The following is a 24,900-nucleotide window of genomic DNA, read 5'->3' on the forward strand; positions in this document are numbered from 1 at the left end:
CTTCTGGGGGGCACTAACTGGCCCAGAGTGACTGTGTGGTGAGAGGAAACTGGAATGCCATTTTTCCCCCCATTTCCATCAGCGCTTTTTTGTTCGGTGAGAAAAGGAAAGGCTGGATTCAGCAGAGTCCAGATTGTAAAATCACAAAAATTTCTCATTACTAGAATTCTAGAGCTAGAGAGGGTCTCTGGAGGTCACCCATTTAAGGCAGGTGGGACTCAGTTAAATTGCCCCAGTCTAGACAGACAGTCTTCATAGCTCTTACTTTCTCCCAGTTCTCTCTGTTTCCAAGGTGCCTTTCTTTCTGGGTCCCTGGTCACTCTCCGTTAGTGTCAAATAGAAGCCACTTTGCTTCTGGCCACCCTAACCTCAGGAGCTATGAGGATGGAGTAGACTCATCATCTCCATGTCTTCTGTGCTAGCACTGTGGGGAGCACCTGTGTGACCCCTGGTTGGGGTTTTGTGAAGGTTTTCTTGAATAAATAGGCACTCTGTCTAAACATATCCTTCATACCTGTCACTTCTTTCTAGATTCCCTCCCCCTTTTCTCTCTTCATTGAAGTCCTTGCTACTGAAGTTTTCCCACGTGAATCTGTTTAACCTAGATTCTTCAAAGTGCCATTCTAATCCCACACCTTCTCTTTAAAAAGTCCCTTCAACTTTACTCCGCTGAAACACCAGGCCCCGCTCAAAGATTCCATTTCTTCTGTAGTTCCCCTCCCACCTCAACACCACACCTATGTCTACCAAAAAGACCTGTTTAATCATCTCTGCTCGTAAATCTCACTTCGTTTTCTCTTAGTCCAATCCAGATGGAGGGCATGTCACCTGACAGGTGTTCAGTAAATATTGGGAACAGGGGCCTGTTTTTACTGACAGTCCCACAAAGGAAAGAGCTTCTGGCCTCCTCCTCCTTACTCAAAAAGTCATCCTGAGCATTTTGGAGATCATTTCCACTAGCCAGCAGAATTCAGTTAAGTTTTTAGATTTGGCTATTATGTAGGCTGGAATTAAAGACTTGACTGAAGCCACAGTATCTGATATTCATTGCTTCCCTGTGTCACCGAAGCCTGTCTCCCTGTCACAGGAGGAAATTAAATTGGTCTGACATGAGTTAGTCCTCATAAAATCAGTTTGCTGGATTGATTTTTACTTCTGTTCTCTGATGGGAGTCTCCCCAGAAGAAATGGAAACTCTGAGGTTGCCATGCCCCAGCCTAGCTTAGCCATTCCGTACGTGAATAGCTTCCTAGCTTCACTTTGATTTAATCACAGGTCCCTTCAACTCCATCCTTAAACATCCCCTTTTGTACTGTTATTTTTTTCCCTCATTTCTCTAGAGAATAAAAGATTTCAAATTTCTCCAAAGTGCTTCCAGTTTATAGTTTTAAATTGCTATAATAATTGCTTTAGTAAATGCGACATGAAGATTGTGGCATTAGAGACTCACAGCAAAATGATTTACCTAAAGAAATGGAAGCGGGACAAATAAAATGAAGAGTACTTAATATTACTGTTAGCTGACATGTATTGATGACTTACCAAGGGCCAGGCACTGTAGCAGTGGCACTTTATGTGCCACTTCATTCAATGCTCACAGCCTCCGGGACGAGATCGGAACTATTACTATCATCCCTCTTTTATAAGTGAGGGAATGAGGCTTAGACTGTGCAGTAACTTGTCCCAGGCCAGGACCAGAAGCCAAGCCCTCACTCCTAAATACTGCCTTCCTGATTAATAAGTGATTAAGCATAGAATTCTTGATTTTACAGTTGATGGGCTCCGAGTCTAATCAGATTTCGATAGTCTAATCTGATCTCAAATAGCACAGTTTTCTTCTGAAGCATCCCTGAAGAGGGGATATCTCTTTTCTAAGGAAGGAAGCCTCCTCATACCTTTGTGATAAACTCTTTCTGCTGTCTCGTAATGTCTACCTGGTGAACTCTGGGCCATTGGGATCAAGTCTGCACAGACAACTTTTTCAATATTTCAAGATTGCTGTTGCATCTCCTTTTACGATTGGTCCTCCAGATCAAACGCATGTAATTCCTTCAATTATTTCTCTGACCTCTGTGGACTTAACCATATTCCTCCAAACACACTGTTTGCTTTGTCAGAGCCCCTTTTGGTACGAGGGGACATATGGTTAGCTCCAAGCTACTGATGTCAGCTGAGCAGCATAAGGCAACATGAGGTATACACGATGTACATCTCCTGGTGCAGATAAAATCAGGTTAGGATTGGTTTATTTTCCTGTTGTCACCAATATTAACTGATGACTCACATTAAGATTGTGTTTAGTTAAAACCATTAGATCTTTCTTTCTAATCAAATTTAAGTTCTATGACATCAGGGACGTTGTCCGTGTTTTCACGGCTCGTATACCTAGCACTTGGAACAGTGACTGGAATACAAATGGCACTCAATAAATATTTGTTGAATGATTCCTCCCCACTACCCCCATGAAACCTGCATTTGTACTATTGATTTCAGTAACCCAAATTTGGGGTTTTTGTATTTATTCTCGTTAACGTTAATTTTGTTTGTTTCAGTTTCATGTTTAAACTTGCTGACCTCGATTCATTTTGATAGTGTCATGAAGACAAAATTCTAGGTCTTTATTTCCCTATGTTGAGAGATTAAAGGTAAAAGACATTTTGCTCTTTTGTTCATTCAATATACATTTGGCACAAAAATGAGTGAGCTGTGTTCCTTGACCTCAAAATGTTATAATATAGGGGAGACAGACATAAAGGTGGACACACTGGAACAGCATGAGGGAAAGGTGAGAGAGGAGTGCAGGCATGGAGCAGTTCGTTCCGCCTGGGGAGGGGCTAGTATGTGTACAGACCTCTGCAGGAGCCCAGCAAGGAAGTGGCCCTGTTCCTGCAGACCTCGACAGCCCTGAGCGGTGACGGAAGGCTATCTTGTTTCCTTCCGTGAGATGAGAGTACCTGTGGAGAGCCTACCTGGGGCTTCCTGATGGCTAAGCCTCCTCCTTCCCCCAGCTCTTTCTATATACCTGTTACACGTGTGGTTATATTTTGAAATAATTACTGACTGTCATGCAGGGTGTCATGCGGGTTCTCTGGTGCCGCGCCCCACATAAGAATGCAGGATATGGTGAGGCCAAAAAGGAACGCCCACGGAGCCATAGATAGGGGAGTCATAACACTATATTCTGTCTGGTGGCACCCGCCTCTCTGCAATCCACAATCCATGCTCCACCGTGCTAACTGCAGTCCGCACTTGCCAGCCACCATTGTCTTGCTAGCCCTCATTTTGCTGCTAGTGTAGCCATGGCAGATATATTAGTGGCCAATGGCTCACTGGTTACAGCTGATGGCCAACTAGCCACAGCTGATGGCCATCCAGTCATAGTTGATGACCATTTACTACCTGAGCCAGCACCTTTCCACGTGAGGCCGAGAGCCTGGAAACTGCATTCCTGGCTCTGTCCCCATACTGACTTATTTTGGCCCCTTGAGAAGGATAAGCTCTGCTATTTAGGTAAGGGGTCTTTCCGCCCACTGTTGTATCCCTGAGCCCAATGCTGTGCCAGCTATTGTAGGACCTCAAGTGATTTCTCTTGAATGCATAAGTCTCCTAAAACTTCTGTGTGTCCATTCTGTGTGTTCTTTCTTTCCATAGTCCCCAGAGATGACGTTTTCTTTCCTCAAAAGTTCCATCTCTTCCTCCTTTTTGGGTTCTTGTCTACCTGACTGGTTGCATGGTAAGAAAATATCCCCACCTCTCTACCGTCCCTTTTGCCAAACACAAGCCTCTTTGTTAAAAGGGTTGTTTTGCAAAAATCACTACGAAAAACAGAGGGTAACAAACCTAGGCCGTTTCTAAAGGTTTAGGAAGTCTCCTGTTTTCATGGTCCTTGTCTCCTGGAGAGACGAGGCTCACGTCCTGCCACAGGCTCTCCAGAGACTTTGTCCAGCCCAGCAATAGCCACCGGTCACACTGCACAGCTGGGCTTGTTCCTGCCTCTGGCTCTCTTCTGAGTCTGTGAGCTCTCCGCAGGATTGCCTGGCATCTACCACACCTGTTTTGAATGATTGTACAAATGAAGAAGTGGGTGAATAATCCCGCTACGCAAATTAAGTTTTGTCTGTCTGTCTTATACTCTCTTTTCGGAATTTTATCATAGATGATTTTGTTTTAGACATCGGAATTGTGTCTTCATTGGACACTAGATAAAGCTCTTCTGACTCGAACCAGAGATGAATTTAAGGTTCCATGCTTTGGCCTCAGTGGGAGGAAGATAGTCCCCTCAGTCAGCAAGGAGGCTTTTCCTGGCTTATTCTGCACTCTGCAATCCCTCCGGCTTGGGCACTGGAGGTCCCACCTTCGCCTAGGGATCTGTGTCTCTATGACTCACAACACCTTCTTCCTGAGAAGGCCGTTCTATCCTTTAGTGAAATTGGGTGTCCGAACCCATTATTCCTGGCTGATGGTGCCTGGGCTTTCATCCCAGGAGCTTTTCCGTGTCAGGCCCATGGCTTCTAGCCACTCTCAGGAGACTATTTGGCTTCTGTTGCAAATCCTATACCATCCAGGATTTCTACAGAAGTTCTCTGGCCCGTCTGAATGTCACCTTTGCTTCCATCTGTAGAGGAGCCTGGGTGGATATGCCCTGAGCCACACTGGGGTATAGCCCCTTCCAGTTTAGCTAGTAGCAGCTTGCTCTCCTTCCACTCTGCTCCCACCCAACCACCTCTATCTCTCTGGAGATAAAGCTCTTTTAGAATGTGGTTATGGGTTGAACTGCGCCCCACCCCCAAATTTATATGTTGAAGCCCTAACCCCCAGTACATCAGAATATGACTTTATTTGGAGATAGGGTCTTTACAGAGGTAATCAAGTTAAAATGAGGTCCTTAGGGTGCGCCTTCATTCAGTATGACTGGTGTCCTTATAAAAAGGGGCAATTTGGACACAAATACACACGGGGAGATGTGAAGATGAAGGCAGAGATTGGAGTGATGCTTCTACAAGTGATGGAAAGCCAAAGGTTACCAGAAAACCATCAGGGACAAAGAGAGAGGCATGAAATAGATTTTCCGTCACAGCTCCCAGAAGGAACCAATCCTGCCAACGTCTTGATCTTGGACCTTTAGCCTCCAAATACGTGAGACAGTAAATTTCTGTTGTTTAAGTCTCCTACTTTGTGGTACTTTGCTGCAACAGCCCTAGAAAATGAACATAAACATATTTATGAGCACAAACACTGTGAACATTTCAAAATAATAAGAGAGGATTTCTGTTGTCACTACTTCACCCTTCCTTTCGTGATTGGGTCTATTTCCTTATCATTTAAATTGAAATAGCATTTATGAAGCGTCTACTATATGTGAGAATTTTTCTTTTGGACATTAGTTTACACAACTCTCTAAAATAACCTCATAAACCACAGTTATAACCATTTACCAGATGAGGAAACAGGTTCAGTGAGATTAAGAGACTGAGCAAGGTCACCCAACTAGGAAGTGGAAGAGCCTGGATCAAAATTCAGGTCTCTTATTCCTAAATCCAGGGCAGTGTCCGTTTTACTGGAACTGCTAAGCACAAATTTAGTACCCTCCTCCACCCCATCTGCTTTTGGCTTTCTTGAAAATATGAATCACTTGGAGTGGGGCCCTCCTGCTAGTATTTATAAGGCTGAGGACGGGCGTCCTTGATGGGACACCTGCAGCCCTGTGGCTAACGCTGCCCCTCCTGTGCTGGGTGCCCGAGCAGGACTGCAGGGGGTGCTCAGAACATCACGGTCTTTGGGCAGAATATTATTTTCTCTGGTTTCAAATGCAATGCATGTTTCTTACAGAAGATTTAGAAAGTATAGGGAATTACACAGAAGGAAGCGATGCTTCGGTCAGCATTTAGGTTCCATCCTTCAGGTCCTGTGTCTGAGTATCTAAGGTGCATGTCACATCTTCTGGGGGCTTATGTTTAAAGTTGGAGGGGTTTAGGAGAATCTCTTAACTTGCTTGGAATCTCACAGGTGAAGACAGAAAACATTTTTGTTTCTCTTTGTGTTTGTGAAAATAGTTGGAGGTCGTGGGAGCTAAAGTCTAGTTTGAATGGAGGAAGAACAGGGGGAAAATCCGTGGATAAGTGAAGGGGTTTTTCTGCCTTACTTTGTTTCAATACTGAGCAAATGTTAGTTGATTTCGGGTGAATGACGTACCAGGTTAATGCAAATTGTGACTCCGCTGTATATAATTCCCCCGTGTCCCTGTCTTACCACCCCCCACCTCAACTGACTCAGGCTGATCATGCTGTTTTATATTCTGCCCAGCTGTTTTCCGGAATTTACGGTCACTTTATGGATGTAGAAACATGGCCTGTGTGTACGTGGTGTGTGAGTGTGTGTGGAGGTGTAGGGTGTGTGTAAGTGTGAGTGTGTATGAGTGTGGGTATGTGTGGTGTGTATGTGATGCGAGTGAGTGTGGTATGTGTATGTGTGTGTAGGTAACAGCTCTCTGAGTCTCAAATGCCCCTGAAGTCGTGCCACTTGGCTGCCCTGTGTTCTGGTTGGTACAGCCTCATGTGCTTCCAGCTCTGGGTCTCTGTGTCAGCTGGGGGTACAGCGTGTCTGCCTACATCTTGCCAAGTGGCTTCTGTGTGATGAAGCAAAACCAGAAGCTTGGGTAGATTTTTCATAATCCAGCTCCATCTGCTGTATGAGTGGTGATAGTTTCTTCCACATTCTGAGATTAGGTTTTCTATTAGATCTGGGGTGCTGCTGTGAGTCTTGGTCTTCTTCCTTCACAGACATTTTAGTGGGCAGTTGGGCAAGGCCGAGGCAGTGGCTGCTGGCCGGCTGCCCTCCAGCCCGGAAGTCCAGCCCAGAGCCTCTTGACCTTCTCCTCCAAGCCACTGTACCACCCTTTGGTATAGCCACACCCTTGGGACCACCCGGCCAGATCTGGGCTCTGTTTACAACTTCATACACGTCCTCCCTTCCAGGGAGCCAGGTTCTCACATGCATCACGAATTCCAGTCCCTGGACCTTTCCCTGCTCTTTTCATCTTCATCTTCCTTGTTATTTTTCTTGGAGATAGTATAATTCAGTGGTTAAGGAATTAGACTTTACCAACAGACATTGACCAGTTGTGTCATCTTGAGCAAGTTTCTTAAGTTTTCTGGGTTTCAGTTTCCACAGTGTAGGGTGGGAATCACTGAAGAATTAATGTGCTCATGAATACGAAGGGTGGGCTGTTTCAAGGTTGCCCATCCAAGCTCTCAGGATCCCCTCACCTCCTCAATCTTGCACTGGGCTCATCATGCCAATCACAAACCTGGGGCCACCCTTCTCTCTGCTCCTTCCATCCCCGTTTCTGAGCTGCCTGTCATTGCTGGAAAAAGTCATGACGTCGGTGATTGCACCCAAGAGCAATTCAGGCTCTAGGACTTCAGTGTTCTTACCACCTCTTGGCAATTCTGTTGATTCCTTATTAATATGCGGCGACAGTTCCCGTATAATAGATTCCAACACTGTCCTGTTCTTTCCCTCTGAATACTAAAACAAATCAAAAGACTTGCTGTGAATTTGCCCATCTTTCCCTCTAATGGCCTTATCATTGTACATCCTTCTTGCCACCTCAGCATTTTAAAAACATCTTTTGCCATCTTCTCCTCAAATTTGCCTGTTTGGATTCTAAGTGCACTGAGGATGTTGTTCCTTGTGACACAGGAGAAGACATCACAGGCAGTGCTATCAGGGTGAAAGTCCACTCTGCCTCTCCCTTGGTCCTACCTGAACCCAGGCCACTGCCATCTTTTACTTCGCCCTCTGCAATAGTCTGCTTCCATTCTTGCCCTTGGAAGGTCATTCGCCACATCATAGGAAGAACAAGCTTTTAAAAACATATATCCGGTCCTGTCACTCTCTTCTTTAATACCCTCTGGTAGCTTTTCATTTTATTATACATAGAATAAAATTCCGACCTCTTTCCTTGGCCTGCATGACCTAGTCTCCGCTGCTTCTCTGCCCTTGTTTATCCTGTTTGTTCCCTCTCCTTCTCCCTCTCCATGTTCTAGCCATGCTGGCTTCCCCTCCGTCCTTTGAACACCTCCACCACTTTCCTGTCACCAGGATTTTGCACTTGCTACAATGTGTTCCTCCTCCTTCCACTTTTTATGTAGTTGACTCCACCTCACCCTTCAGCTCTCACTTCACATGTTGCCTCCTTAGAGAGACCAACTTTACTGAGTTACTGTCTGGCTATTTCCTTCCTGACACCACAGCCTGTCACTGTCTTGTTCCTTTCTTTGTTCAGCATGGCGCCCAGCACAGAGCAGGCATTCAGTGAATATTTGTTGGATGAAGGGAACCCTCCTCACCTTTTGTATCAGGGAGGAATTGTGTTTGGCAGCATGAACAGAAACCAGACAAATGTGCCTTAGCAAGTAGAGGGTTTATTGTTGCAGAAAGTCTGGAAGTAGGTAGCTGCTCCGCTCAAGGATGCCATGAAGGACCTGGGCTCTTTGAGTTTATTGCTTTGCCATCCTTGCTGTGTGGATTTCATCCTCACAGTTGCAATATGCTGCAGCATCTTATTTTAGATAGGAAGAAAGAGAAGGAGCATCCACCTTCTTTTATTTTTTTATAAAAAAATAAAGTCTTTTCTTTTTTTAAATCTGTGAAACAATAACTTTCCCAAAACCCAGTAAGATTTGCTTGAATCTCCTTGGCCAGGAGGACTCTGTTACTGGCTATCTGGCTGGAAGAGTCTAGGAAATCAAGACTTTTAGCTGGACACATGCCACCCTAAAAGTATTGGATCCTTTTGGCAAAGAAAAAACAGGAGAATAGACAACAGGCTGCCAACAGGGTGACTGCAGCTTTCATCCTGAGGTTATGTCAGACAGGAGAGAAGATCAGCAGCAGCCAGCGGGGAGGAAGGGAAGTAGGTAAGTGAGACAGGACTGGGCTGAGGAAGAGGTTGGTCTGCTAGAAACCATGGGGACATAACTAGGGGTATTAAGATTTTATAACAACAACAACAACAACAACAACAGAAACTGTGCTTTTAACATTCCCATGTGTCAAGTGAGTTCATAAAGGTGAAAATTTGCTGGAAAAAGTGCTAATATCGAACTAATTTTAGAAAAAAATGCAACAATACCCTAAACATGAATCTTTTAGAATGATCTGTTGAGATCAGACTCTGTGATGTGTACACAAGATGCATGGTGGACATTCCTTTGTTTTCTGCTTCATTTTCCTGCAAAGTTAATGCCAGTCAGAAACTGATGTGTCAGCTGATATTCTGTGGCACCAATTTCCAATTAGTGGGAACATTTGTTGAGGTTCACTGCGCAGAGTCACGCAGAGCTCAGGCTGGGGCTTCTGTTTGAGAAGCAGCCTCCAAGGGGCTAATTTAAAGAGTTGGAAGCTCAAAAATGTCACCCTGCTATTGTTTCTAGGGCTTGTGGACTTTAGGGCATGAGGAAACCGAAAAGGATTTGCAGAAAATTGCGGGGCTGTTTGGAAAAGTGGTCGTCATAACAACAGAGCATGCAGCAGTTACAATGGAAGTGGCATTCGCCTGCACATCCTTCATAAGAGGGACGATTCAGGTTTAAGCACCTCAATAAACAACAGGCATGTTTGAAACCGAGGCCTCATTAAATTATTATGTCTACGAATAATCACTTTTCAAGGACAGTCTTCATAGCAGCCAGGCTCCGATTTGCTTGCTGGGGTGATAAGTGATGTGTGTGCCAACCCGGATGAATGTAGCCACTGCCTCGTGAGTGTGACTTCTGTTAATTGCGTGCCTGGCATGTGTCAGGCATTGCATGTTTAGTACCTGGTTCTGTTATCTCCATTTCACAGATGGGGGAAGTCAGAGAGGTGAGACGATATGCAGGCTGTGGCTGAGGGGTTTGGAAGCCGGGTCTGGATCGTTCGAGCCCCGTGGTCTTTCCTCTATGCCAGCCCCTTAACAGATCACTAGCTCCGGTCCTCCTTACCTTTCATCCAGACATTCGCAACAGCTTTCTGACTGGCCCCCCTACCCCCAGTCACTGCCACTCCAATCCCTTTCACACCATTGCCAGATGAAGATTCCTGAAGCATAGCTGGAAATCATTATCATGTTATTCTCCTGCTCAGAGCTTTTCATGATTTCCCTTTGCCTACTGAATGCAAATGCCTTCGCCTGGCGTTCAAGGCTTTCTCTCCAGCCTCATCTTGCACTAGCTGCCTGTCTGTCCTCTCCACTCCGCCTGACTCGCGGGCTGCCTTTTGTCTAAAGCACCTTATCCCATCCCCCACCCCTGCCCCCACCTCTGAGCGCCCCATAGCTCCAACATATCCACCTCAGTCATCTGTTCCCTTCTAGCACTCACCTTCTAGGACACTTAGGTTGTTTTGAAATATTTTTATTTATGGCCATTACTTATCTCTGCGGTCACACTGTATATACGCTTAAGGACAGTGTCAGGGAATACTCCGAGATGGGCCTTTATTGGGGAGTGCTTTACAGAACACTGTGAGGGGTGAGGGAGGCAGGACTGGGCAGAGGAAGAGGTTGAATTGCTGTTGAATCCCCTGGGGAGTTCTGGAGCTGGGGTGGCCCTTCAGATATCGTAAGGAGAGGTGGTTTCCCCCTATGTCGACCACGTATCAGATGCAGGCTACTTCCAGCAAGGGGCAGGAGCCTTGGGTCGGGCCACTGCCTTCCACAGAGGGCAATTCGAAGAGAGGTGCACACGCGTGAGACTTCAGTGGTTGTCACCTCCCCCAGCAGCTGGAGGATCTGGTGTCAGTCCTGCAGGGAGAATCCCACGAGGCACCACAGCAACTTCTACAGGCAGTGACCACACATACACCTTATTCATCTGTTAGATTCACTTGGGGAACCTATAACAAAGGCCCCGCCCCTGGGGATTCTGAGAGTACTGTGGGGCGGGGCCAGACAACCTGCATGTTTAACAGGTTCTTTAGGTCAGTGCAGAGTAGAATTCTGGACGTCTGGGGGGGACCCCGAGACTCTGCTTTTCTAACAAGCTCCCAAATGATGCTGATGCTGCTGGCCCGGGGACCTCTCCTAGTGAAGAGAGGTCCTAGATCAGAGGTTGGAAAACCTTTTCTGTAAAGGGCCACATGGTAAACATTTCAGGCTTTGTGGGCCACGTGCTCTCTGTTGCAGCTACTCAGCTTTGCTGTTTTCAGCACCAAAGCAGCCACAGACGAAGCATCAATGAATGAGCATGGCTCGGAGCTCATGCCCACTCCTGTCCTAGGTGATTCTGAGGCACGGTCAGCTTTAAGAGCCACCGGCCTTCACCGTGAGTGCACCGTGGAAGAGAGTAAAGAACAGGGCATGCAGTTACTAGTCCCAGCCCCCAAACACACCTCTAAATAGCTCAACACATAGTGAGCTCTCAAGCAATGTTTGTGCAATGAACAAATAAATGGGATTAAGGGCATTTCCTCCCTTGAAGGCAATTTTTAAAGGTTATGAAAGTATCTCTGATAACATTAGGTCACTAAGGTATTAGATATTTTATTATGTAAATCATGCTCTTGAATTGAGTGGGATTTGGGAAGAAAACAGTTTCATGGCACCATCTAGGGTAAGGCAGGGGGTTCCTAGTTCTCCCGGGAGCTCTCCCTGCCTTGGGTTCCCAGGAATGTCAGGAGCCTTCTGTCCCTTCATCCCAGGTCACTATTGATTCAGGAGGTGCCAGGGCAGTTGCCAATGGCCCAAGTTGCTTTTCCCAGCTAGCCCTCCGTACGTCCTCTAAGGAGGTGGAGCTGCTGCCAGGAGGTGTGCGGAAAACTCATCTCCCTTCCGTCTCTCTGAGCTTTGCTCACCTTTCCTTAACACTCAGTCACCGCCACAGGCTGTGGAGTTGGGGGTGTTTAAAAAGTCGCAGTATGGCTGGTCAGTTGTGGGTCTGGGCAGCTGATAAATGGGTTGCTGTTATGATGTTTACTTTTCTGAATCAGGTGTTCCTTTGTAGAGACAGGGGCTTCTCACCATTATGGAAGGCTTCAGAAAACAGCCAGTGAACTTAGAGAAAAGGCATCATTTAAAGAGAGCTGCAAAAAATGTTAACAAAGGGACCCAGGCAGAGTGTGCCCAGGCCCAGAAGCTTACTTTTGCTCTTTTGCACATGAATTCAAAATGCAAACACTGACTAAGGTATTCTCAGAATCCCCAAATCCCATAGCCATAAACAACAAATCAGTGGGAAATATACCAAAAAGTTATATGAGGAGGTGATTTAAACACATACACAACTTCACACATATACATACACACACACACCAGAGACTGTATCTTCAACCTGAGCATGGTCTCTTCCCAGCAGACACATTGGGGTTGCAATTGCTCTAAACAATTCTGGAACCCCTTAATTGTAGCCTCAGGCATTTTAAAAATGTAACATTTCAAGCATATATACTCTTAAAACTTTGAAACTACACAAACACACATATTTCAAACATACATAAATTGAGAGAATAGCTTAAAGAACCCCATATACCCATCATCCAGCTTCAACAATTATCAACACATGCAAATCTTGTTTCATCTCTGCCTCCATTCCCTTTCACCAATTGGATTATTTTGAAGCAAATTCCGGAAGTCAGGTAACTTCGTCCATAAACATTACTACGGATCTCTAAAAACTGACTCTTTTTTGGTGTGTATACTATGCTTTTTATCATTATTTAGAGTGTACTCTTTCAACTGTAAAAAACTTTTGCTGTTACGTCAGCAGCAGGCTGATTGATCTCCTGTTTACATCTCTTGATTGCATTATTTCTCTTGTGCTTGATTTAGCCTAGTTTTGTACACCAATGTGCTAGGCAGGCCTGTAGCCCAGGAGCAAGAGGCTGTCCCATACAGGTGTGTAGTAGTCGTCTGTACCATCTAGGTGTGAGGCATTTCTCACAACATGTCTCCCATTAAGTGGAACATGATTCTATGAATATTTTCGATTGAGGCTGATTCAATCCTTCCTGCGGAACCCACGGATATGGAGGGCCAACTGTATTCCAACTGCATGTAAAAAGTCAGCAGAGGGGTGGCTGGTTAGCTCAGTTGGTTAGTGCGTGGTGCTAATAACACTAAGGTGCCGGATTCCATCTCTGCATGGGCCACTGTGAGCAGCGCCCTTCTTAAAAAGAAGAAAAAAGTCCGCAGAATCACATCTGTGACCTTCTTGCGTCTCAGCTTCCGTTTCTCCGTCTTGTGCGAAACAGCCTTCGCCTCCGCACCTCTCCTGATGGACGTAACTCTCCTCGTGTCCAGGTCCAGCTTCTGCACCAAGGCGCTGACGTCTGTCTTGGTCCTGGCAAAGAATAAGTATTGGCGAAAGCCCACTCCTTTCCGGACTCCGCGGGCCCAGGCCTGTGGAGGGACCTCCGCCTGGAGCAGAGGCACAGGGATGGCACCGTCTCCAGTGGGCGGGCCTCACAGCAGTCTGGCACTCGGGCTAACAGCCCCCCTCACTTTCCTCCTGTTGGGGGTTGAGACCAACTTCAGGCGGCAGCTTCTGGGAACAAGACAGGACTCTTTTAAAAAAGATGGAAAATACAAGATGAAGCCATATGAAATTCCCATTTGTGTAGGTTGAAATGGTGTCATATCAGTAATTCTGTTTCAACCTAACATAACCACAATACTATTATCACACCTTTAAATCAATGAAAATTCCTCTAATATAACCAAAATTCAGTTATTGTCCATATTTCACCAATGGTATCAGAAATGTCTTTTCTACAATTCATTTATTTGAATTGGGATATAAATAGTGTCTGCACATTGTATTTGGTTGATATTTATCTGGTAATCTCTCTTGTTTGTGATGTTAAGATTGGCTGAGACAACCCAATCCATCCATTATGAACTTCTTCGTCAGCTTTCAGTCATTGTCTATGTGCATTCTTTCATTAGGAATTGCAAAAGAGTGATATTCTAACATTTCTTCAACATTTCTTAGCTGGAATTCTTTTTATAAAGAATATATTATTAGTTTAAAATTTTTCAATTGTAGGACTTTTCCTTAAATTTTTAGAATTTTTTAGATACTGAAATTCTTGGTTCCTAACAGCCTTATAAGTACTTATTTGCTTTGTCTTATATATATAACAATATGACTACTGAAAATATTTTAAGATGTTTGTAGGATATTTTGTCCTTAGAATATATCCTTATAATAGGGATGCATAGTTAGATAGCTATGTGAGTTTCTTTTTTAATTTTTTATTAGTTTCATGTGTATAGATGGCTATGTTTTAAAGTCACTTGAAATAATTTCTTGTGTGTTTAGCCATCAACTTGCTAAATAGGTAGATTCATTTGTTTCATTTTGAGGCAAAATTGTTGTTTTTTTTCATTTCAGTTTAATTTTGTTTTATATTTAAGCAAAAATTTACATGGTTCCAATAACAAATCTATAAAACAAGAAGTTTTGTTTAAAAAGCAAAACATCTCTGTCCCCTCTACTTATTTCCCTTTGTCCTCCTATAGATAATAATTTTATTAGTTTTTGGTTTGTCTTTTCATTAAATATATATATATGTACATATATATATATACACGCACACATACATAAATATATATACATAAATATATGTATATATTCACATGCTCTCCCTTTTAAAGGTAAAAGGTAGCATATTATACACTCTATTCTGTACCTTGGGTTTTTCAATTAACAGTATACTCCAGAAATCATTTCAAATCAGTATATAGATAAATCCCTCATTCTTTTTTATACTTTTTTATTCTTTTTGAGTACTATGTAGTACTCAATTGTGTGCATATGTGTAGCTTATTAAACCAGCCTCCGACAGATGGCCAGGTGGGGTTGTTTCTAAACTTTTGCTCTACAAACAATCTTGTCTGTGTGTTTTTTTATTTTGCCACTGTATCTTTAGGTAGATTCTTAAAAGTGCACAGCACAGCCAAAGGCTGAATGCAAATGTAATTTTGCTAGATATTGCCAAATTCCCCCCCATAGGATTTGTACCATTATTCATTCTCACCAGCACTGTCTGAGAGTGCCTGTTGTCCCATAGATTTGCTAATAGAGTATATTATCAACCTTGGGTTTTGGGTTGTTTTTGTTTGTTTGTTTTTGTTTTTTGTCATTTTAATAGATAAGAAAGTGTAGCTGAGTGTTTTTTTTTATTTGTTTATTTTTTATTAGTTTCAGGTGCACAAGACAAAGTCATACTTAGACGTTTATCATTTATATCCCTCACACTGTGTGAACCCCCCTCCCCCATTCACTAGCCCTCTGACATCGCACAGAGCCATTACGTTTCCACTGTCTCTATTCCTAATGCTGTACTCCGCTTCTTGTAAGTACACACACACACACACACACACACACACACACACACACACACACACTTGTAGTTGACATTCATTATTGTTCAGCTTTAGCTTCAGGTGTACAGTGCAGTGATCAGGCATCTACAACCTCCCTGAGGTGGTCTCCCTAATGAGACAAGTGTCCATCGGATACCCTACAAAATCTTTACAACATTACTGATTACATTGTAGCTGAGTTTTAATGTGCATCTCTATGAGTATGGTTGCTGTCTTTTCATGTGATTATGGGCAAACTGCCTTTTTCCTTCTGCATACATTCTGTTCACATCTCTAGCTAGGTCTGTTCTTGAACCAGATTTAGTAGTTGCAAATCTTCATCCTTTGAGGATGACTGAGATGTTTTGAAGAGCAAAAAGTCCCTGAAGTTATTTGGTGAATAAAATTGCTGGGTTTTTGCTGTCAAATGAGGCAGCTGGGGGCTGGCTTGGCAACTTTCTCTCTTAGTACAGCCCCAGGGCTTCTCCATATGGTCTTTCTGCTTAGGCTAGTTTGGGCTTCCTCTCAGCATGGTGGCCTCAGAGCAGTCTGCTTGCATAATTTCTCAGAGCCAGTACATATCCCAGCTAAAAGGGGCAGAAGTTCTATTGCCTCTCATAACATAACCTTGGAAGTCACGCAGTGTCACTTCTCCTGCATTCTGCTGTTTACAAGTGAGTCACAAGCCTGCTTAGATTTAAAGGGAGGGAATTACACTTCACCCCTCTATGAAAGAATGGCAAGGTTCTAGAAAAGCATGGCAGGTTTAAGAACTGCAAAGGGTCTGAGTTGCTACCTGACAAAGTACCATTTGACAGTTTCTTGGAAGCTGGTAAGACAGGACACTCCTGGGTCATAAACAAAGGACTTGACTAGTAAAGCAAGCCTCAGGAGCATTAGCATATTTGCATCAGTTCCCCTTTCCCCCAAGTCTCACAGGGGTGACACAGATGGTTCCAGATGGACCCCCTGCACACGCAGTAGATTGTTTTACAAAAGATTTTTCTGCCTATGAATCTCACAAAAAGTGATCTTGTGAATGCAGAGTCCGAGCTCATTGCCCTTGACCTCCCTGCAGCTTTCAGCACCATTGATCTGGCTAATCTCCCCTGCCCACACCCTCCTCCCACTTTGGAAATTGACCTTCTCTGTCAGTTTCACTCTCTCTACCACTGCTGAGTTTCTCTCACCTCTCCTGTCTTCTCTTCCTCCTCCTCCTTTCTTCGCTTCTCTTTCATGGTTCCCCCTCACCCCCCACCCACAGATGGTTCCCCTTCATCCCTTTCCCCAGCTCTCTCTCCTCATTCGGCATGCAGACCTCATCCACTCCTCTGACTTCAGTTATTCCTGAGTGAATGGCTCCCTGATTCTCCCTTCTGGTTCCAGATCCACATCTCCAATTGCTGCCAAGACATTTGGCTGCTGTCAGCCAGGTGCCTCAAATTCAACTTACCTCCAAACAACTTAACCTCTCCTTCCACCCCTCTGCCACACCTACGGTGCATTCCCTCTCAGCTCTCTGTAGCCACCTTCTGGTGTGGCCCTAGTTCAGACCCTCATTACTGCCCACCTTTGAATCACCTCCCATTGACCTTCCTGGATGTGGGGCATCTTGATGGCTAGGCATGTGTCCCCTTCCTCCCTCATTGTTCCATGCTTCTCTCTCCCCAAACCACAAGTTGAATTTTACATATTTCTCAGAGACTGCCCTTCTTTTTTCCCTCCCTTCCTTTCCACAAATATTCTCCAGCATGCACTGTAGGGTGGGCACTGTTTTAGATATTATAGCAGTGAGCAAGACAGACAGGACTGCTCTTGGAGCTTACTTCTGGGTTGGGGTGGTGGGCAGAGAAATACATGAGCAAGACCATTTTAGATATTGACAAGCACTGTGAAGAAAAACCAAGATAATGCAATAGACAGTAACTGGAGATGGGAGTGTGGGGGGATAGCAGATTAGGTGGCCAGGGAAGGCCTCTACGGGAAGTGAGTTAAACTGTGAGTGAAAAGCAGGGGCAGCCTGTGAACGTTAGGGGCCAGAGTGCTTTAGGAAGAGCCATCAGCAAGTGCCAAGGCCCTGAGACCGGAATGAGCTCGATGCCACTGAGGCACAAAAAGAGGCCAAAGTGATTGGAGGGAGCTGAGAGAGGGGCGTGTGGTAGGAGAAGGTCTGTGCAGGGGACGGAATATGCAGGGCCTCGTGGGTCAGATGGGCAGGCGTTTGGGCTTTGTTCCAGTGGCAGTGAAAAGCAAGGCACCCCTGCTGGGACTTCGAAGCCTCTCGTTTCCTTCTGACCTTTTCTTCCTTCAGGCATTCTTAATTCTCCTGCCAAAGACTCTTTCTGGAGCATGGATGAGATCCTGTCCCTTTCAGGCCCCAACGCGTTTCATGACCCCCATGTCCTACTGCACAAATGATGAAAACTTCAGCATGGCATTCCAGACCTTTGGCCACTCTTGCCTGGGTTTTCTGTCTCTACCAGTTCCACACTCTCACTGTTTCCTAGGCCTGCCCTCTTCTTGCATCTCTATTTTTAACCTTGGGGTCTCCTCAGATGGAAAATTTTACCTTCACATTTCCTCTTTGTACAAGTCTAACCCCAAAACACCCCCTCTGCAAAACCTTCCTTGGTTGTCCATAGGAGTCTCTGTTTCTCCTATCCCCATTCTATATTTTTTCCTTTTTGTCCTTCTTTCCACTGCTATGGTCAGCCTTGTGTACACGTGCACAGATTCGCCCTTTCACAGGAATGAGGGCTTCTTAGGGGCCGAAATTGTGTCTTGCTGATTGTCTGTCTCCTAGGAAGCCTGACGTGAAATAGAAGCTCCATTAATGTTTTCAGAGAGTGTTAAGATAGGCACACACCTTCTTTGTTATTCCATCTTGCACTTGAAGAACATGATGGGCTGTTGCTTGGCTATAAAACCGGGATTTCAGGCATGGTTCCATAGGCATTTAGCTGTGTGGTTGCATGGCTGCATAACGGCATGCACCAATGACCACATCACTGCTTCACTGCATGACTGCATAGCTACATAATTGTGTGGCTGTTTAGCTACATGAGTACATGTTAGCTGTGGGGAGCCATGATTTCTTGTTATTCTGAAGCCTTGCAGACTGGCTCAGTTTTAGTTCCTGAGGCATTGTCTCTGCCTGCAACTGGAGGGTGCTTGCAAGCTGCTGAGGAATGAGGTGGGAATGGCCAGTTCCGGACACAGATCACTGATGATTATCAGGATAATTGGTGGGCTTTGTCATTGAGATAATGACTTTGGGAAGTTTCAGTGAGTCTGTAGTTTATAGGTAAAAGTTGAAAATTTTACTCTCAATGAGGTAATGCACATTCGTGATTGTTAAGCTGCACGTACACAGGTGGTATAAATTGGTAAAGGAAAGTAAACTCCGTGCTTCAGGTTCACTGAAGACCGGCCGCATCATCATTTTGTGTGAGTGTCTCTTTTCATTCCCACTCCCCCATTCAGGTACTGTTCGATTTGTGGCGGCTGGCCCGCCACAGGAAGCATAGCTGTCTGGCCATACTTGGCTTGGCTGCATGGCTGGGTGGCTGTGTGACCATGAGACCATGCGGCTGCATGGCCATGTGGCTCCATTGCTTTGACAGAAAATCTTCCCTATGCTTTTCTGTGAGTTGTATCATGATTTCCACCAACATTCTGAGGTTGGTTGTGTTTCCTATAGGGAAATAATTGGCGTTTTGGGTAGGGATACTGCATGAATTAATAAACATCAAGCCTCCCTTGATCCTGCCACCAAATGGCCGTATGGCTCCCTTGTCATCAAGATGACCCAAAATGCCCCTGTACCTTTCCATAGTCCCCCTCTCTTCACCTGTTAAGACCTCTAGATCATGAGCACAGGGGAATAAGGTGAAGGAAAAGTTAAAAAGAAATCCTGCTCATGAGAAAAAGCTTATAGCTAAAAAGGATCCAACTAACATCAAATACAAACTCTGGTCTTTATGAGATGATGAAGACCTGAGAGCTTAAGGGACTTAAGTCCCACAGCTTGTCAGCAGCAGAACCCAAACTAGAATGCATTTTCTTATCCGTGATCTGTAAAATGGGGACTTATTTGTTTTTACTTGTGTATTTCACTTACTTTGGGCCAGACATTGTTGTAACCATACACCAAAACTCAGTGAATACTTGTAGCAACCCTATGAGGTCAGATTACCCCCACTTTGCAGGTGAGATCACACAGCACTAACTCCCTTTGTGCCACAGTTTTCATTTAATAAAACACACCTCAGAATATTGTGGTGCAGATTGAATGGTATAATGTATGTCAAGGACTCAGCTTCCAGTAAGGGCTCAATAAATACTAGCCATCACTTTTTTAAATTTTTTTATTCCTTGCTTTTTTATTTTTCGAAGAACCACCATAATTTTGAGGAAGATAAAGGGAAATATGTTATTATAATGTGGACTTTTAGAAATAGGACTGGCTCCACTACTAAATTGCTCTATAACTTAGCAAAAATCACTTATGGAATGGGGTATTGAAAACACTACATAATATTTATTATTATAAAATAGGATGGTTAAGTCTTTTTATTAACATTGGTTAAAAATATTTGAAATAGATGCATGAAATAGAAAGGTTAAATAGATTGTGGCTTTCCATATAGGCAACTTAAAATTAACACTTTCTCTGGGCGGTTTAAAATAATGAGGTACTAGGCCAAAAAATAACATGCTGTCTGCCTTACCTTTTACTTAGGGCTTGTGGGAAGAGCAGGGTGAGGATAAACGGGGAGTAATAGAGTTTGTGACAGAGTATTTTGTTTGGTTATAGACAAAGGCTGGGGATGCGTGGACCAAGAGAGGTGAATCTGCTCTGAAAGATAGACAGGAGTCCATGACAGGGGAGCAGGGGCAGGTGGGTAACTTTTTGGTGGGTACTCGAATTTTAAAAATGAATTTGTGAGACAATATTGCTGGGGTCAAAAGCCAAAAAATCAAACTGACCACAGTGAGAAGTAGCTGGGGTCCTAGCCGGCTCTGCTGCCATGTGGATTATTTTCAAGTTCGTCTAACAGTCCACGTTACTTATTATACAGAGGGTGCCAAACAATTGTATATACAATTTAAGAAAGTGAAAAAAAATCCATCAAAATTGTAGTGCTCAATACATACTGATAACAAAAGATGACTACAAGTCACGTTTGACTTCCCCAATTAGAAGACGTGCTCAGAGTGGTTACCATCAGCGTCCAGACCCTTCTGATTATGGTGAACATTGTTCGGTAGACATCTGTGGTGAGCATGTAAACTGTTCCAACACCACAGCAGAAGCGGCAGGACTTGTGGCTGCGCGAGGCCTCCCGGACCTTCCCTTGTGCCCATCACACACAGCACCATGTGTCTCAAACTTACCATGAATGCGTGCAATTGTCAGGCGTGTTGGAAGTGCTGTTGCATACTCACGCCTCCACTATCATTGTACTTCCACAACGTTCTCGAATTCCATATACCACTTCAAAATGGTCTTGTGGTCTTCAAAAGACAACCGTGCTCTGTCATTTTCTCTGACTGTCCTGCATGGTGACGCCAGCATTCATTTGATTAACTCCATCTTTTGAGTGAACATCACATTACACAGTGCTACCGTAATTCAATTCAACTTTGGAAAGTAATACATAGATAACATCTCTTAAAATGTGTATACATTTTTTTTTGGTAACCCTGGTATTTGTAAGACAGGAAATGCTTTCATTCAACCTTACTAAAAAAATATCCTGTGAAAATATAATCACCTATATCTTCTCTTACCATGAATACATTCATATTTGTTTACTATAAGCACATGCCTGCTATTTTGAGTTCTGTAGTTTATTTTTTTCATTTAATATTATCATCTATTCCGTTTCCAACATTATCTATTTCCTTACAATATGTATTTGTTTTCTAGGACTGCTGTAATGAATGACCACAAGCTGCGTGGCTTAAAACAACAGAAATTTATTCTCTCACAGCTCTGGAGGTCAGAAGTCCAAGATCAATGCATCTCTGTCTGAAAGCTCTGGGGGAGAATCCTTCCTTGCATGCTCCAGCTTCTGGTGGCTGTAGGTGGTCCTTGGCTTGCAGCAGCATAATTCCAATCTCTGCCTCCATCTTCCCTTGGCCTTCTAGCCATCACTTATTAAGGTTGTGACTATGTCCCCTCCCCACAGCTTCCCCCATGGTCCTCCCAACTTACTCCATTACCTAATTGTACAAGTTTAACTCCTTTCAGATGACCTAGGTCTAACTGTCATTCAAGTATACCCTCCATTGTTACCTTTTCCCTGAAATGACCACACATTGTGGGTACAGGACAAAGATCTGTCTTGGGGAACGGGGGCTATCTTTGCACAAGGTCCTTTAGGGACCCAGAATTTAAACTTTGCCCACTCCATGTCGTGGTTGATTCTTCGAGACCATTTGCTTCTGTTAACCACAGACGCACATGTTTCTGCCAGTGTCTGCTCTTGAAATGCTGCAGGGCTACCCTTTGGTTGTTTTTGTTCCAGAGAGTGGGACAACAAGACAGAAGGGAGACAGACAAAAAGAAGGCAGAAGCTAAATATTCGTCATTGAAAAAGAGAGCAGGAAAGAGCTCTGCTTTCCCAGACTGCTTTCTTGAGGCTTGGGAATACTTTCTTTGTTGCCAGGAACCTCCCTAAATCAGAGCTTGAAAAATTCTTAGTGCAGCAAAAATAAAATATTGTGTGAAAGGAAAAGTTATCACAGCATATCACCATATGGTTCTTCTGTGAATAGTGTTTACAAAGTCATAATAATACAAACAATGTACATCGATCGATCTAACCAAATTATGTCACAATTGTATTGGGAGTAGGGGTAGGGGTGAAAGAGTGAAAACTTCACCTTCCATGCATAGACCAAGCGTTAAATTGAAATATCCAGAAAGAGTAAGACTTGCATATTATTAAAAGACCAAGAGAATCAGCTGAAAGAGTTGAAAGTAGTTACCTCCAGGGGACTAAAAACCTGGGAAGCATAACAGAGAACTGTTGATTTTCACAGCTAGACTTTTGGAAACTTTTTTTAATTTATTAAATTTATTGGGGGTGACACTTTAATAAAATTATATAGGTTTCAAGTGTATAATTCTATAATACCTCATTTGTATATTGCATTATTTGTTCACCACCCAAAGTCAAATCTCCTTCCATCACCACATATTTGACCCCCTTTACCTTTTTCTACCTCCCTCTGCCCCTTTACTCTCTGGTAACCACTAACTATTGTCTGTGTCTATGAGTTTTTATTTGTTTGTCTTGTTTGTTCATTGCTTTCAGTTTTATTTGACTCTAAACTTTGTGCATGTATCACTGAAAAGTACTTAAAATGTAATTGGATCAAGTTACTTTCCTGCTCAAAACCCTTCCAAGGCCTCTCATTGCTACTAAGATAATGCCCAAGATCCTTACCATGGCTTATAGGGTCCTATGTGATCCAGCACCAGCCCCACAACCTACCTCCTCTCTCTCACTTCTGTCACGATGTTCCATCCCATTGGCTATCTTTGAGCATCTGGAGAGTGCCAAGCTTTTCCTGCCCCAAGGCCTTGGAGCATGCTGTTCCTTTTCCTGAAAATGTTTGCCACACCAACCCCAACCTAGTGAATCCCAAGCACTCCTCCGTTTTTAACACAATTGTCAAAAATCTCAGAAAAGTCTCAGCCAAACCTTAGAGTAGGTTACTTACATTTCCCAGTTTTATGTTCCCATCATACCTGGCATCTCTTTTGTAACACTTGCAACAATTATGATTCATTAATTGTATGAATCAGTTTCTTATTTATCTTGTCTTCTACTTGTGTTGTCCAATATGGCAGCCACTAGCTACACTGAGCGATGTACCTTTAAATTACTGTGAAAGAATATGAAAAACTTCAGCTGCACGAGGCCCATTTCAAGCGCTCCATGGCCATAGCTACTGTATTGGACAGTGCAGATATAGAACATTCCGTCATCATAGGAAGTTCTACAGATAACACTGCTCTACAAGATAAACTCCACAGGGCTGTTATGGATCTATCCTGAGTGCTTAGGACTACATCTATCACTTCATAAGTGTTCTCTAACTGATTGTTGATTAAATAAATTCATTCATTCATTTAGGGTAAAAAGTAAGGTCACTTTCCTGACTAGGAAGATATCAATATTTGGTCTATCTCAGTCTCAAGCCCTTCAATAACGTCTATTTATATATTGTCCCAACAGCAAACTCTGTATTAATGAAAATTAAAATCTAGTTAACAAAATAAATAAATACTTATGCCACCATTTGGGGCATAATAATGGAGTTCAGTGACCCATTAAGGCAAAAGGATCACATTTTACACCAGTTGCCACTCTTAGAGTTAGATTCTCAATTTGTCTTACGAACCAATCGTTAGAATTAACCTGTAAGACATATATTTTCAGAGTCCATTTAGATGTTTAGAAAACATCCTAATGTGTCCTATGACTGTGGCAAGCTAAGTCACTTTGGGCACTGTGGAGTATAAATCCAGTTTAGATGCTATATTTAGCATTCCACACAAAGAAAGAGGTTAAATAGGCATGATTTTCTTTTAAGAGGATTATTACCATGCTTTCAAAGAGGCACAAGAACCTCATTAATGGTTAATGTATTCATTGGGTTTGGACAAATTCAACAGCCCAGATATATTTATTTAAGCACTCTGGAGATTTAAAAAAAAATAAAATCAAGTCTTCCAGGATGACAGTAAGTCACTATCTCCGTCTCCCACATGTTGGCTGTAGGAGAACCTCCAAACCAGTGTCCTCCCCCATTCTAAAAAATGATATCTGCCCTCAAGCCTTCCCCCTCCCACCCACACAAATACTTGTATATTTCAAGCCCTGATTTGATGTCACTCTGATCCGTGTTCCTTTGTATGAAATTTATCCCTCCCCGCACCAGGCCTCCCCCTATACTCCTCCCTCCCTCCTGTGAGCCTTCTTTCATCTGGAACCTAAGAACCTTCGATTATGGAAACATTTTCTCCTAGACTGGTCCTCTAATTTTCTTGTCTTTTTCTCTCTTATTTTCCATCTCTGGTTTTTTGCTCAACTTCTTAGGTTTCCTCAACATTATGTTCCAACTTTTCTGTTGAAGTTTTCATTTCTCCTACCTTATTTTTAGTTTCTAAGAACCCTCCTTGGCTACTCTGAATGTCCTTTTGTATGGCACCCCGTTCTCATTTTTCAGATGCAGTAGCTCCCTGACGGTGATTTTAATTAGGTTGTTTCCCCCATACAGTCTTCATTTCTTCATGTTTATTTGTCCCCTGCTTGTTTTGCTGCGTATCTCTCGTTTGGAAGCTTTCCTCAAATGTCTGGTGGCCATTGGCTGTTTGCGCATGTATTAGGAGAGTATTAAGATGTTGGGTGGAAGCTCCACGCACAAGGTTGGGGGTTGAGGTTTGTCATCTTCACTGTAGAGTATCTGGCTAGGTCATTCCTTTGAGAAACTCTTGATGTCTGTATTTGTAGGCTTTTTTTTTTTTGGTTGGGAAGG

The 24,900-nt window shown here is 43.6% G+C and overlaps 1 protein-coding gene across 2 annotated transcripts in view; it reads left to right on the forward strand.

The window, feature by feature from the left end:
* BAALC (BAALC binder of MAP3K1 and KLF4) overlaps window positions 1-24,900 on the forward strand; it is an 82,084-nt gene that overhangs the window by 2,844 nt on the left and 54,340 nt on the right. The window contains exon 2 of one of the 2 annotated variants that reach the window (XM_033126943.1): window positions 3,651-3,732. The exons of the other annotated variant lie outside the window; for it this stretch is intronic. Within the exon in view, the coding sequence (XP_032982834.1) occupies window positions 3,651-3,721 (71 nt within the window). The 3' untranslated portion in view covers window positions 3,722-3,732. The remainder of the gene's footprint in view (window positions 1-3,650; window positions 3,733-24,900) is intronic. 2 annotated transcript variants of the gene reach the window in all.

The sequence above is a fragment of the Rhinolophus ferrumequinum genome, chromosome 14 (genome assembly GCF_004115265.2).
Source record: "Rhinolophus ferrumequinum isolate MPI-CBG mRhiFer1 chromosome 14, mRhiFer1_v1.p, whole genome shotgun sequence".
Lineage (NCBI taxonomy): Eukaryota > Metazoa > Chordata > Mammalia > Chiroptera > Rhinolophidae > Rhinolophus > Rhinolophus ferrumequinum.